This window comes from Halichoeres trimaculatus, unplaced genomic scaffold, assembly GCF_033239565.1.
Source record: "Halichoeres trimaculatus isolate MK-OKI-2021-1 unplaced genomic scaffold, fHalTri1.1 fHalTri1_scaffold_1, whole genome shotgun sequence".
Lineage (NCBI taxonomy): Eukaryota > Metazoa > Chordata > Actinopteri > Labriformes > Labridae > Halichoeres > Halichoeres trimaculatus.
The window spans coordinates 7,720,363-7,736,928 of NW_027437179.1; the positions used below are offsets into that span (position 1 = coordinate 7,720,363).

The 16,566-nt window shown below is 38.6% G+C and overlaps 1 protein-coding gene across 6 annotated transcripts in view; it reads right to left on the bottom strand.

Moving 5' to 3' along the window:
- Positions 1-8,036: 8,036 nt before the first annotated feature.
- Positions 8,037-16,566, bottom strand: part of epha8 (eph receptor A8) — a 185,594-nt gene continuing 177,064 nt past the window's right edge. For all 6 annotated transcript variants that reach the window (XM_074679007.1, XM_074678989.1, XM_074678970.1 and 3 more), the window contains one exon: positions 8,037-12,723. In XM_074679007.1, coding sequence (XP_074535108.1) covers positions 12,609-12,723 — 115 coding nt within the window. In that variant the 3' untranslated portion in view covers positions 8,037-12,608. The remainder of the gene's footprint in view (positions 12,724-16,566) is intronic.

Below are 16,566 nucleotides of genomic sequence, written 5' to 3' on the forward strand. Positions count from 1 at the left end.
TTAATCCTGGGCGTCTTCTGATCTCCTTCCTGGTTTTAGATCTTTTTCTTCTTCTGCAGGAGTTGACACATACATGTTAGAATTAAAGGGCAGAGTGCAGGTTAAAGACAACTATTAGGAAATTGATAGGAAAATAACTTAAAAATAATATCCTGAAAGAAATTCCTAAAGTAATAAAACACAGATTCTCCTGGAGACGAGTACAGGTTTTTGTACTTCCTCTGTTTAACATTTATAAACATGGATTAGACTGTCACTTCTGTCAATGAAGGGGAAGAAAATCTGTATTCCTATCCATATGATGGTCCTCAGGGTTATAAGATATCATCATAAAGTTTGTCTTTTCTTCAAAGTCCTGTTTGAATTTTCCCACTAGCCCAAGTATTCGAAGAGTTACGGTAATGAGAAATGCCTGAATCAGCTGTGATTGGAACATTGTACCGTAAAGCCCCAGACACACTGTAGTAGTATGTGCAAGAGCTAACCATAAAGCAACTTTGAGCTGTGATGATAAAGCCATAGAGAGAAAGACAGAGAGGTCTATCAGAGGTCTATCCTCTGATCTAGAGTCAGAAAACAAAGACTTAGCTACAGTGCTAAGCTCACAGTTCCGTTGGGTTGAATCTCGGGCTGAATCTCTGGTAATCCTTGTTTACGTCTGTCACCGGGAGCCGGGCTAGAGGCTGCTGCTGCTGGTGAAGCTTGAGTTGTCTGACAGGACAGCAGCCACTTCAGTCTCACCCGGCTACGGTATCCCGTCCATAGACTTTGTAAAACTCCATCATATTAATCTTCCTGTCAAGAAATGGGCACCATAGACAACTGCATTTTTGCAACTGGTGCAGTAACAAAGTTCTGTCTTGATGAATCCGAGCCAAAGCTAACTCACCAAGTCTGGAAAAAGTGGACCGGATGTCCTGTTAAGCAAGTATTTCTGCATCCATCCATCCAAACACATCTGAATCATCTTAATGAATGGTCAAACTAGAAAATCACACAGAGAGCACAGACCTCCACCAAGCATATTGTGATTGTCACCAACACTTTAGTCCTACTTCAATGTTATACTCCCTTTCAGCAGACTGTCTGCTACTATTTGTACGACAATTTGTTTCCTGACAGTGTTAAAAATTATGATGACCCAGTACATATTTCATATTCTGGATCTTAGAATCCGGAATATTGCCAGGATCTGGATCGTACTTTTACATCTGTCAGAAATTATGGTGACCTTGTCTTGTATTGTTTTACAAAGCAATCCGACCATTTATGGTGGAGTTATATACACATATGGTGAAAACAGCCCTATCTCACAATGATAAAGAATCCTTTAAAAAAATCCTGGATCCAGACGGTGATCCAGATCACCTCCAAAATTTAATCACTTCTTCCTTATCCTATTTTGAACATTTCCTGAAAATTTCATCAAGATCTGTTTTTTACTTTTTGAGTTATGTTGTTCACAGACAGACAGACAAACTCTCCCAAAAACATGACCTCTTTGGCCTCCTTGTGCCTTTTTTTGTTAAATAACATATAAAATCAATGATTGACCTATTTTACAGCCAGTGTTACTTAAAAAAATTCAACCTGAAATATACGCTTTAAGAAATAACTCCTTCTAAGGTGTGTTTTTGCTGGGGAGAACACCTTTATCTCTTATTCAGAAAGTCATTCATTACCTTAACAAGGACTTTTCAGCAGCCGTTTTGTTAGTTTTACTGGACAGCTTGCAGTACTTTCATTTTTCTGCACACCTCACAGTGAAATTGAGAGCTTTAGACTTATTAAGCAGTTAGCTTTTTAAATACAGAGCTCTCCCTTCGTCTTCGAGCGTATAAATCACATTTCAGGTAGAACGGCAGCGGGTCAATCCAATAAAATGATGAATTTGCGATGTGATGAATTTCACACCTCTTTTTCTGTTCTATTAAAGGATGTGTTTTAAAGCAGTGGGACTATAAATACATTGTGTTTTGTTTAGGGCAAAGTCCCCTCAGTAGAGTGTGGAAAGACTAAACAAACCCAAAAAGTATCTGTAACAGAGGCAGAGCGAGCTGACAGGGCAATCCCCAGAGGCTGCTTCTCGCTCAGCGCTCACGGATTGTTTACTTGATGAAATATACTGGCAGACTTACAACACTGCGAGCCGTACACATGCGCCGTTCCAAGGTTGTTCACAAAGACTTCATTATGACTGTGCACAGATTTACACAGATTGGAAGCTGTTAAATGAATTTGCATTGTTGAGACTTCAGGACAGAAGCAAACACGCTGGAGCGTTTAAATCCATCTGCTTTGTCTGCCACTCCCTCATGATGTGGACCTGCTGTGCGGCGATAAGAAACGCCAACACCACTCTTGTTGTGATCAGCTTTGAGCTTGGTTTGCAGTCAACCGCGGGACATCCGGGTAACACGAGGACACGGGCAGGGCTGAAGCTCTGAGGCTTCCTGATCGCAGATACAAACGCTATCACCGCCGCACTCACTGAAGTCAACCAGGGGACAGAGGAGATGGTCGGTGGAGATGGACGGGATTCTGCGTCGTCATGGGGACATGGCCGCAGCTGATAATTGGGCGTGGGACTCGGTGGCAACACAGCAACACGGCCTTAGTAATGAGATTAATGATGTTGTGTTAGGTCTTGTTTCACCAAGGAGAGGATTATCTCCTAACAGCCCTCCTAAGGTGAAGGAAAGGACAATTACTCAGACACAGATTCATCAGCGCCATTCGCTATTCAGGCTGAGCTTGAAATGATGTTTCAGAGCCGGGTCAGGGCTCATTCCCACAGAAAAAAAAAGCAATTTACTCAAAACCTCAGCAATGAGCATTAAGGAAGTCAAAGTCAATTGTTTTCAACCTGAGTGTAGCAGAGTGAGAGTTATGCCGCAGCAAAGTTCAGATCGACTCCCGATCAAACAGCGCGGCCTGAATATAAATATGCTCCTCCAATATGTGACCAAGCCGAGCGAGTAATGATGGCTTTCTTTGTCAGAGATGAGTCCTAGATTAATTTTGTTGAGCTCTGCCCTCTTTGAACACAGAAAAAATATTCATTACAAATGATCTCAGAGCCGTCTGAGGCCATTTCTTAAGTGATGCACCACTTCTTGAAAAATCTCTCTGTGATGGCTGCCAGGCTACGTCCTGATGAGAGATATGTTCAGTGCTTTAAAAAGAAGGATGCGCCCAAATGTTTTCACTGGTTGACGTTGACCTGAACCGATTGATCTTTCCGAGAAACGACTACCCTCAATGTTTTTGGGCACTTATCAGCAGCAACAACAAAAACAGCCAGCCTTGCTGCTCCGGTCGAAGCTCCAGGTATCCGACAGAGGGCCCCATCTTTAAGATTTGGAATCACAGCTAAAGTCTTATGCCAGGAATACCTGGATGTGACTCTGGTCCACTCTGTTGTGTGTTGACTGCAGCTCTGGTCCATCACACCACTGGATCATGTTTCTATTCAAGTCAACATGTCGACTCACTTAGATCTGCTCTGTTGCAGTCTGGCTGCCTCACTGCTCCAGCAAGTCTAAGCTAAACACATCAGATACACAAGCGTCCAGAAAGCAAGATGCTGGAGCAGTGATGTATCAACTTACAAAAAACAGATTGAGTGGGACAGGAAGTTGTGCACAGAAACTACAGAAATAATAAATAAATAAATGAATATTTTTTTTTTATTCTTCCCTGTACAACCTTATTCATTATTATTATTATTATTATTATTATTATTTATTTTATTTTTTTCCTTACTACTACTTAAAGGGCAACTCCGTTTTTTTGACACCTGGACCTTATTTATAGGTGTGTGCATGCTCATAAAGAAGAGAAGCTGACTTTATGATAACACTGGCGATGGATGAAAAAATATAGCCGAAATGAGAGATTGTGCAGAGATTGTGTCCCGCGCTGAAGCTCCCTTGCCGTGGCCCCCGCTAAGTGCGGCTAAAATCGGTTGGATCAAAAAAATTTCTGAAGGACTCCGAGCTGCACGATGTTTGTCTGAGTGAGTATATGAGCATGCACACACCTATAAATAAGGTCCAGGTGTCAAAAAACCGGAGTTGCCCTTTAAGCTCTATTTTTCTATTTTTGTAATATTTAGTGTGTGTTTATAATTACTATACAGAGAGAGTGTGATTAACCCAAGCGGCAACCTCTGGTCTAAGAATACAGGGTTCCTACAGCTCAAGGCAAGTTAAATTTAAGACTTTTTAAGACTTTTTTAATGACGTTGGAAATCAAATTTAAAAACAAGTCGACAACGAACCACAATTGAAACAAACAAAACTAACAAACTAAAACACCACATGAATTACCTGGGTTAGAGGCAATTTTGACCCAATGTTTATTTTACATACAATATCACTTTTTACCTTTTTTTAACCCTATTTTTTACAACTTTATGCCTATTTTGCCCCCATTCATCTTTTTTGGCCACTGTCACAACCATTTTTTAAATTTTTACATGGTTTTGGAAATTTAATTTCAAATTTAATTCTCAATTTTGCTGCCATAATCAATTTTCCTAAGCCACTTTTGGATTTTTTTTGCCAATTTTCCTCATTTTTTTCTCTCTCCAGGCACCCTAGGTAGAACCAAGACATGTGTCTGCTTTAAAAGCTTCTGGTGCAACCAGATCACCGTTTTGTTAGTTCCGCTATTGTGATTATGCGATGTTGCCACAAGAGTAAATCAGGAAATTATTTAGAAAAATAGATAAACGTTACTTAATTTTTTTTTTTTACTTCAAACTAACATTAATCTTACCAATGTGCTCAAATTTTTCAGACTTTTGAAATTTGGATTTAAGACTTTTTAATACCAATTCAGGCCTTATTATTAGGATTAAGAATTCAATGCCTTTTAGGACTTTTCAAGGATCCGCGGGAACCCTTGAATATGAGACAATGCGGAAATGCTAAAATCTGCTGTTTCTCGAGTGTTCACTTGAAGTCACAAACACACCAGACCAAAGAAGCTGTTTTCAAAGCAGAAATTAACCTATTGACAGCCTGGTTCAAAAAATGTCTCCTGTCTGAGTCGCTAATTTTACTATCCTCACACACTGTGTGTGTGTGTGTGTGTGTGTGTGTGGGGGGGGGGGGGGGGGGGGGTTCAAACCAGGCCGTTCAAGATTGCAAGCTCGCCCGATCAGAGGCGCAGCTTAGGGTCACTTGACCTACATGCGCCCTATAGTTGTAGGCTGTAGCCACTACCAATATGGCTGCTATAGTCAATGTGCTTCATTCACTGTTTCAGAAACAGATGGGTGACATCTGGGAGACTACGTCTATGTTTTATACAGTCTATGGCTCTAATTTTGTGGCGCAGTGCACGATTCTGATTCTGAAAACATCCAGTGACTTTTAAAATAAAACAAACTGTGCCAAATCCAGAAAGTATTCTGCTTGACTGTAACAACAAATGAGGAGAGGATTATCATCAGGGTGGGAATCAAAGGAACTGACTCCAGCTGTCTGACACTCCTGCAATGTGCCAGACTGAATATGAAGCTAGTGTGAGTTGATGGATTAAAGCGTACACAGCCAACATGTAATTGATAAAAGTTGAACTGTAAACAAATCTGGTGTATTCCTGGCATAATGCCGATACTGTCTTCATTCATGTTGGGCTGTGAAACCTCAAACCTGTTGACTCCTGGTTTAGCTGCACTCAGTATGTCCGTTTGTTGTTATAGACAAGCTAAATACAATCTAGTTCTGACACTGTTTATTTTATTTTATTTTGACAGTCAATGTGGTTTCAATGTGGATTCCCACAACTTCCTGTCCCGCTTGATCTGCTTTTTGCAAGATGACACGTCACACATTTTACACTAAGAGGAATTTTTCTTTGTCTGTTGCTGCAATAGTTAAACAACAAAACAAGAACAAAAACAACAAAACAAAACAAAACAAAACAAAACAAAACAAAACAAACAAACAAAAAAAAGAAGCATAAGTAAAATATTATTAGAAATTTATAAATAAAAGAAGTGTTTTGCATGCACTCTGATATACTGCACTATATACAAGTAGCCTACATCCACTAATCTGATACAGAGGGCTCTGACCTGCCAAAACTGGGACACAGCCAGACCACGATGGAGCACTCCAGTGTGAGTTGGCACGTTGACTTGAATAATAAACCTAGCTGATCCAGAGCCACAAGAGTCTGGTGTGTTTAGGCCTTAGGGTCCACCACCTTTACAGTAGCTAGAATGGTTACTGCACAGAGACTGCTTGAGGTTTACTCAGCTGAACGCAGGAGGCATCATCACTCAGGAAGAGAGTTTAACATATTCTCTTTAGGAAGAACTCTGAACTCTGACTATGTCCTAAATAAATCTAATCTAGACACTTTCTCATGGCTCAAGGGTTAGTGATTGGTTAACTTGCATGCACAAACCAACTACATTCCCTGAGAGCTGAGTTTTTGTCCACTGCACAAATAATTATTTGGTATTTTCACCACTTTTTAAAAGAAGAAAAAACAAAACAAAACACATGGCCTAGTTTTTTTTTGTTGTTTTTTCCTAAGTAAATGGTGTACAGTGGGTGCATTCTTTATTGCAGAGAATTAGTATCTCCAGCAACATGCTCATTACATACAGTGTTATTCTAGCTCACGTAGAAAAGACCTTCTCAATGTTTACAGCTAATCATTTAAAAGTTTGAGCTTAGTTCATGGTCCAAAACAATGAACTAGTTCACTCTGAATATTTGTTATAGCTCCATCTTTTTCATTTTTTTTTTGTTGGGGCAGAGCATTCTGTGCTTCAAAGTCAAATCCTCTGTCACTGACAATTCCTGAACAAAGTTAAGTGCGCATCCTACTGTATTATCATGTACAGATATTACTTGTACAAAATGGGGCAAAATCTGCAGCTTGTGAAGAAGTATCTAGATCATCACACAAGGGACAAACTGAACAAACACAAAAAAATGTGATTAAAGATGCTGTGAGGAGGATCTGTTTTGACTGCACTCCCTCGCCACCTTGTGGCCTGGAGTCTCAAGCACACCGTTGTGAATTACTTTTAGTGAGGCATGTGTTTGTTTTGGGATTAAATGGAGATCAGATCAAAACAAATTTTCTTTGTTCAAGACAACTCTTTACTGGATACGACGCGCTGAAATAAGGTATTTATTAGTACAGATACGTAGTGCTATTGTTTGAAACGTGACATTAAGCAAACATAGCAGCTGGCTATATGTTAGACTGTTGCTCTGATGTATCTGTAGGCTAACATAACAACAAGTAAACACTGTCGGTTTGTATATTGTCTAATTTATATTTAGAGCAGCTGGCAGTTCGGCTAATTAGCCTTTAGCTCGGGCTGTATCTCTTCCTTGTTTATCTTTCTTCTGCTCTTCTGTCCTTGTTCTGTCTGACAGTTAGGCTCCAGTGTCCATCATCACTACAAAATTAATCACAGAAACCGTTTTCAGCAGAGAAAAATACTGATCTCTGTTATTTTTCTCTTTTCTCGACGGAGCTTCATCAGCCAATGTGGTGTATCACAGAGACCTAGACTTGTCGTAAATAAATCTGGTCCTAGTTGGCCCACCTGGAAGCTTAGAAGCAGCATTTTAAAATAACCCGTAACCAGAAATACTGGTTCTAATAATCTCCTTGTGTGGATTACTATCAGGCATATATCTAGAAGGGAGACTTTTTCAAGATTACTTTCAAACTCCTCACAGCTCCTTTAAATTCACTTCAATGATAAGAACAGCTGGCTTTTGCTCTAACTACATGTGTATTACCAACAACAATAGCCATGCAGAACAGGTGTTGTTAATCTGACTTTGGCTGCCACAAAGCAAAGTTGTGAGTGGTTCACTTTCTCCAGAGTGAACAGCGCTCACGTTCCTGTTCATGAGCTGCAAACTGAGTCATTTGTTCACAAACATAGTGTGCACGGTGAAAACTCACATTTATTTCAGGGTTGGCCTCCATGAAGGGATGAGCTCTGAATGGTAGAAACTAGAAAGAGTCTGAAATCACTGTTGCAGTCACACACAGACAAACGTTCCTTTATTGTGTATTTATGGACAGTTTGCACATTTATCATTAGCAACAAGGATGATTCATCAACTGTAATAAAACCTCTCCGAGTTGTATTATCTGGAAAACAAATGAGTATGAATAAATAACGACATGTGAATAAATCCGGACGTAGTTGTTGTTTTTTCTTCCCTTCAGTGACTGAACTTGCTGTATACATTATAAATCAATTCATCTAGCAAAAACATATGCTAACTTTATAAAATATGGGTTTTCAGTTCAAGTCCAGTGTCTTCAAAAGCATCCTAAAGAAAAAGAAAGATCTTTGAAACCAGCAGTGAAATGCCACTATGATACAGATTCAGGAGATGATGAGGCTCTTCTCTAATAAAAACTGACATCAATCATCTAGAGGAAAACCGAGCGAGGTGCACAAGAAAAAGACATTCTCCTGATGGCACAGAGGGGGGAGAAATCAGGGCTGATGATGTACTTTAGCAAGCGTTTAGATACAGACATTCTACTTACATGTTCTTCTTCACTTTCACCAACGCTGAGGCGAACAGTGTCATCACATCTAATCAGAAGTAACACTTTATTTTACAGTCTGTGTAGCTTATTTGTACTTTGTATTCCCAGCATTCGAACAAATGATGAGATCATTTCTGCTCTCTGGGGTTCAGGATTATAGCGCTGAATGAAATAAGTGCTGATGTTGTTTTTCATAACATCCAGTGAGCTACACAAGCTTCTGCACCAAGTTTTTCATAAATGCCAAGAGAATAAGAGGGCTTTCAGGGATTATACCATTCCCAGCTTTATACCGGGCAAAAAAATCCACAGCTTGGGGAAAGTGGATTAATATACATCTCAATTATGTTGAAAGGTAAAAAAAGATGCCGATTATAGTTTTTCAAGTTACTAGTTAAGGATTTTTAGGATTAACACTTAAGGGAAATCTTGTGACTTAGACTTTTTGTACAACAGGTTAAGTCATGGGCGATTTTAGGACTCATGAAAACAAGTCCTGGTCCTCTTTCAGATTTAACACGGTTTCTGGGCTCGATGTCGGTCACAACAGAGAAGTTAATCAGTGAGAGCTGTGGCCTGTTGTTGCACAATCATTCTAAACAAAAAATACTTAGCATTGAAGCAAAATTCAGCTCAAATATGTCTTTTGTATGACAAGGATTAGGGCCATGTTACAAAAAAAGAAGTAAATTCACAAAAAAAGTGTTAAATTTACAAGAATAAACTCACTGTCCAAGTCCACAGCTAAAGGCTATCAGAAGATCTAAGAAAGGTAGTATGAAAAACGTGAGATCACACAAGTGTAAAACGATTTCGAAGGTACACCTCTGCAGGGTACAGTTATTTAATGTCATAGTATCATATTTTAACGGTCCTGCAATTTTCAGACATATAATTCAAACAAGAGCCGGCTCACCATAGAGGACAACGCAAGTTCCTCAGCGCCGAGGACGGCTCGCTTTGAGGAAAATACGTCTGTGGGCTACAGGCTACCTTGCTGTGATTGGAGAAAGGTGTTGATTTGTAAAAGCAATGTTCCACAGATGAGTTATTGATCAGGGAAAGCCGAATCTGTGAATATCTTTCTAACTTCACTAAAGTTCTTAACAAAGCCCCAGTTTCTTGGCGATATCTAAGCTATAATTATACTTATTGTAATGATGCTGACGTGTGAAAAGGTTCAATAACGTCTTATGGTTGAACCCCACTAGGGCCTTACGGTCCTCAAACCAGCTCACGCTGGAAGTCCCCAGAACAAGGACTCAACACTGGGGTGATCAGACCTTCACAGTCAATGGGCCCAGGCTTTGGAATAAGCTACCCCCAGAAATATGCACCACTACTGACTTTGGGCTTTTTAAGTCCAGACTTAAAACCTATTTGTTCTTGCCACTTTAATTGATATTGAATTTGATATTGAAGTTGTGTCCTGATGTTGTTGATTTTAATGGAAAGCACTCTGGTCATCTTGTGTGTTGTAAAGGGCTCTACAAATTAAAGTTGATTGATTATTTGTGAAACCTATACTCAAGTGTATCTTCACAAGATGCTCCAAGGTCATTATACTGCAAAAAATAAATGAATAAATAAACTCAACAAGTGTTTTTGTCTTATTTTAAGTAAAAATTGTCTTATTTTATTCTATATGAGCCACATTTAACTGGTCAGTCCCCCCAAAAAAAATCTTATTTCAAGTTGTTTAAAGACAAAAATGAAATCTGAATTGGTTGTAAAAAGTAAAAAAAAAAAAAAAAAAAAAAAATCTGCCCATGGAACAAGAGAAAAACTTGCTCAAAAAATGTGCTTGAAACTTGAATGATGTCTTAATTTAAGTTACTTTTTTCTTGTCCCATTGGCAGATTCATTTTTTTTCTTGTTACAAGCAAGTAAGACCTCATTTTTGTCTTTGTGCCAAGAGTTGACACAAGACAATTTTTTGGACTGGTCAGTTGAATGTGGGTCATTATACGTCTCAAAAGAAATTTCTACTAAAAAAATAAGACAAAAACACTTAATGAGATTTCAGTTTTTGCAGTGCAAAAGGCTTACCCTACAAGCGCTCTCTTGATAGCCTCTAGTTATAGAATTAAATTTATGACTTTATTCTCGTAAACTTATGAGATTAATTTTGTAAACATACTTTTATATCGTTATTTTTTTACATGGCTGTAACCCTTCGTCATATTTTTGTCTCTTTTTACAGATTTTTTAAATTATTTTGACAATCCATTTATTTAAAGGAAAAAATGTATTGAATTATCTTAGCAGCACTAAGCAGGTAAACTGCTCAGGAAGTACAAATATCTCCTCTTGTGGTCCTCACATTGCTTACACACTTGCTAATGCAGTAGTCAGCATGACGTTGCCTGTAAATAGCAGCTGCTCTATTTAAATGAACACATGCTAGCTCCTACGCTAATGAAAACAGAGTGTTAATTGACGTCGCTGTCGACTATGAGTCATTTCAGACCTAGTCGTGAGATATCTGATGTTCCAAATCCACCTTGAGAATGAGTCACGAAACTACATAAAAATTCTCTTCTTAATGTGAAAGTCATTAAGAAAACCCCTGGAGCCTGCTACTACTTTGTAACACATTATTATTTATAAAATATATAGATTTTTTCAGTAGTTTAAAATGTATCTGAATCAGAGAAAGAAAAGAAGGTTGTAAGAAAATCAAAAAGAGTCAGGGTCCTCTGGTGTACTTGCTTCTTTCAGGCCTTTTTTTTTTTTTTTACGTCTCATGTTCTTCACTAGCTTGAAGTTAACTTTCATGATGTAACTCACTGTAAATAGAAAACTGGAGTCACAAGATGAGAAACAGTCTCCTAATCTAAGAATAATGTATCAATCTGCTGCTCTATAAAAGTAAACTTTCAACCTTCAGGTTTGCAGTAACTGAAGTGCAAATCAAATATACTTTATATATGTGTCAGAGGTTTGGGATGCATTATTAAAATTGCACGGCATTTTAAATTAATGTGAAACAAGAGGTCAAACCTCAGATATATATATTAAAAATGAACCAGATGTAGAAGTAAATACAATATTTGGAGGAGCATTTGAATGCCTATTCTAATGTGTGTTCTGTGTAGCGGAAATATACTTTTGTTTGATTTACTGCAACTGCAAAGAAACATTGGGGAGGAATCTCATGAGCAAGCTGCTTACTCTATTAAATAAAGGTCGTCTCTGTCTCGGTTTTCACACTGGAGATTTAAATTTTCAAACATTTTTATCTTTAACGTTGTGGCTCCAGTTGTGGTTGAGAGGAGGATTTGTGACACAACAGGAAAGCCTCTCGAACACAGAGAGATTGTAGAATAAAGTGCACTGTAACTGAATCATACACGTCTTCCAAAGTACAGCAGTTGTGCGCCGCGCGGCTTCGAACCGGGCAGAGGGCTCCAGGGCTCTCCTGGGATCATTCATCAAGGTTGGACGGCGGAGAGCTGTGCCTGTTGTTGGTATTAATAGCCGTGGGTGAAAAAGGTCTTCTCCGCTGTGGAGATGATCTGGCAACTCGGGTGAGCCCTATTCCACTTGTTTCCACTTTGTCTGGCTGGAGCCTCGTTCGGGGCGTCGTCGTCCTCGAGCTGTAGCGGTGGGAAAGGCGAGAACTGGAAACACTCCCACCCCCACCCTGAAAGCTCACTCCGTGTACTCTTGCTATTGCCCGGATCACTAAATCATATTTCTCTGATAAACTCATGATTGATAAATTATCTTCTCTTTGTAGACAATAAAATTAAAGTAATTTGTGGTAATTAAGGCAGTCTTTCCATGTCAAAATAAGACATTAAACTCAGAAAATGTAATCGGGTAAGAAACAAATGAAAGGTTGGACTTGTCCCATTAAAGTCACGTTTGCTTGCTCCATAGTTAAAACCTTTCACCTTTGCTCTTCAATTTCTTGAGGAAAAAGTCTTGTAAAGTTCCCATAAATTCACTTTCCTTTTTAACAGATCGTCGTAAAGTCCACAGAGTCCCTCTCCACCTTACAGAAGCCTTGTTTTTGATTTCAGCAGACAGAAACCTCAGCATTGGAGTTATACGTGCACGGATGGCACGCTCTTGTTGAGTACCTGTGCCCTCATCAGCTGCACGCTGGTCATGATTTTCTTCTGGTGGCCCATCAGCGTCACTCCGAGCCTCTGGATGTCCCTGAATGCAACACACAGGAAAGCAAAGCTGAATACAACCAACATCTGTGTTGGGCTTCATAATCTTTTAGTTTAAATCTGATACTTAAACAGATTTATTGAAACAGAAAACAAATGTTTCCAGCAAACAATAAAATTCTTCAATAAATGACCAATCCTAAAATAAATATCAATACAACCCAGATTTTTAAACTTTATTTTGATAACATATTTGAATATTTTTTCTGAGTAGAAAGCTGAACTGTAAGGTAAAATTGTTCTTAAAGGTAGAGTCTGCAGGATTTTTCTAAAAAAAAAAAAGTCAACTTTTACAGGAATAATACTGCTCAATTGTCACATATGGGCCTCTGTACATGTGTGTCAGTGTCTGTGTTTGTCTTGACCCCCTCTGCTGTATGTCAGTGTTGTCAGATGGGAAATGTAGAATTATCATACAAAAGACTCAAAATGTGTTGAGTGTTTTTCAGGACTGTAATTTGGCCACCAGCTCTGTGTTACGACACCAACAGAAAGCTCCACTGTCAGACCCAGAGTCTGCAACGTCTCTCAACTATCCATCAAAATTGGGTTTTCTTTCCATGATTTTGGTGAAGATGTTGCTAACTTTGTCCTTTTCCAAAGCCCTCCTCATTGCCTCTCATTCATCACCACTGTCCTCTCCCGCTGTCGGCTTCCTGACTGAGTGTGATTGGTATCTGTCTTGCTTTTCTGAGACAAACGTCACTCATAGCTCAAACCTAAACCAACTAAGACTGTATGGTAACATCACGTGGTAAAAGATACCTTTGGGGTTCACAAACAAATGTCTTACTGACCCAGACAGGCCAATTTAAACAACACATTTGCGTAATAGTCAAATAATCATATGGATTATCTTTTTTGGGGATTCTTGATCATACATAGTACAAAGCACCAAATAATCATACAATTATGATAATTTTTATACATCTGGCAACCCTGCTGTGTGCTGATGTTTTGGTTGTATCAGGACTTTTCTGGGTGGAGAGTAAACATGGTTACCTCAGTCAATCACAGAGTGCACCCAGCACAACTAGCTTTGGGAGTTAATGATCGCGAGTGGAAGCTAATCAGAGCAGCTATGATAGCAGACACAGCACAGAGGTAGAAAAACACAACCAAAGTAAAATGAAACGCCACACAGATAAAGCTTTTTGCTAAATGAGGGTGTAGCTTGATTCGACCTTCACTTGCTTCCAGGCACTTGGAGAGCACTTGTCAATTTTCTATGTATATATAGAAGGAATCAAAGAAAAACTGGAAATACTGTTTCTTCTCTTTCAACAGTATAGATAGATTAAAAAAATGTTTAAAAATATAATAATATAAAGAACAAATATAGAAATTTAAATGTGAAATGTAAGGAAAATGAAATAAAATAAAAATAACAAGACAAGAAAAAAACAAAACAAAACATTAACACAGTTCACGCAAAGGAGTGTCATGACAGCCTGAGATATAAAATGTGGAAGTGACGTGAGTTAGCATTCTGCTAACCACGTATGTTTTAAATACCCGTGATTAGCTTGTGCTAACATGCTAAGTCAGGTGCACGGCTCTTGAGTCTCTCCCACATAGAAACGGGTGGTGCTACAGGTGGTTGATGGGCTAGTGAGTGTGTTCACGTAGTCACAGTCAGAAGCAGTGGGTGTGCGCTGCTGCTGGCACTGAGCCAAGGAGGAGGAGCCCAGTTTAAATATTGTGATTATTATATCAACATGAACCAAAAACTCCTGCAGACCCTACCGTTGAAGCTAAAGTATTTAATCTTTCAACATTTCCTTGACTTCAACTTTTCTGTGGTTATTGAATCTAAATAATTTATCAGGTGTAAGTTTAACAGCTGTATCATGCACGTGTAGGTTAATCTAAATAAATGGAAGCTTTTGCAAACACTCTGAGTGGTCAGAATGAATCATTTACTTTATAAAATGAGTTTAAAAAATTTCTGCTGCCGTTCTTGTCTTTACTTCCAAATTCTTCAGATCAGTCTGTGATATCAACATGCTGCTCTCGCTCAAAGGAAGATTCAAACACAGTACGTATATTTCGCCATCTTCAGACACAGTGATTTTGGAGTATTTGCCCCTCGTGTGTCATGTCTTTGTTTGTGTTTCCCTGCAGTATGATTGGCCTCACAGTTTGGTACTCCTGGACTCCTCACACCTGTCATTCATTTCTCTTGTTTGTTCCTCAGCATATTGTTGGACGGTTTCCTCTGTACCGTGCCAGTTCATTGTGTTTGTTTTCTGTGCTGTTTGTTCTTCAACCCTGGGTTTTGATTCTTTTCTTCCTGGATCTGTTTTACTCAGCTGTCTGCCAACCATTTTCCTGTTTCTGAGCTTTGTTTCTGTCATGAAACATTTCATATCGTTGCATCTGCCTGTCTGCTCTTTGTGCTTGCTTTTTGGTTCAGTTTTCTTCGCTTCCTGAACATTATGACGGACACAAAACCAGAAATGGTCACACTTTTAGGTGAAGAGCACACAGGCTGACAATATGTCATCTTAAACACCACTGTCCCTTTATAAATTGTTTGTTGTTAAATTGCCTCTAAACCATCACCACCGTGTTATGATTGTTGTTGGACAGGCCTGCAAAGGGTGCATTAGAATTATTATTTAGGGAAGTTTAAATGTGATGAACTGACCACAGACTTTTAACACCACTTCATGCCATTTGCACCTGAAAGTGATGATTCAAAAATCATTCCAACAACACTCCAAACGTTCTTCTAGATAGTTAAATAAAGCTGTAAATCAAACAAAACAAACTATGAGTATTTAAAAGCTTTGTCAGTTTTACATGAGCCACTTAGAGGAGACACCTTAACCATGAACACAAATCTTTCCCTGTCTTCAATGTCAAGTGTTTTTTTATTTCTTTCTGCTCTGTACAGACATTAAAAAGTTGAGTGTTATTCATGAAGGATGCCTGAAGCTGAGGAGAAGTGAACAATGTTAAGTGATGAGGGCTGTAGCAAACATAATTCTACTAACCAATCCTTGTCTTCACAGTAATGGATTTATTGTTACATATGAGTTCAAAGCACTCAATACACATTTGCCATCAGCCATAATCACATACACACTTAAAACTCACCAAATGTTCTACCTAAAGGATGACGTTGTGTTAATGTTGTGTTTGCAATGAGGTTGACTGTCTTTGTTTGGACAAGATCGAAGCAAACAAACATCCAAACACTGTTTATATACTCCTTCTCCTCCTCCTATACTGCCGTCCATTAAAGTGAAATCCTGGTAGAGAAAAGCTAACAGGGAAGCAGCTGTGAAAAAAATATTAAAAGAGGAAAAACAAATCTGCTTGAAGCAGGATTGGTGTTGTTGGTGATGTCAGGCTTCACAAAAGAATGTAAGAAACAAATGTATCCCTCCAACAGGTTATCTGAAAATTATAAAACATCCAGTTGGGGTTTTAAAATGCTTTTCCTTTGTTCGTGTCACCACTTGTACAGTACAGAAAAACGACAGGAGAAAAAAAAAAAAAAAAAAATTACCATAAAAAATGTATACAGCATAATGTAATTACTTCTTTTTCTAATCAATGTTTTTCTGCATTGATTTTGTGTCACCTTTGTAATATTATTCCTGTTTTTTTTTTTTTTTTTTAATGTTCCTTTTGTTTGGCTGTTCTATGTCTAATCATACACCATGTTTAGTTTTGACGGGTTCACCCATTGCTTATTGTATCTGAGTTATCCATGTTATATTTGACCGTAGTGTATAAAAAGATCCATAACCAAAAAATAAAAATAAAAATCAGGCCTTATGAATTTATCTGGAAATGAAATCGTATTTCTACATCA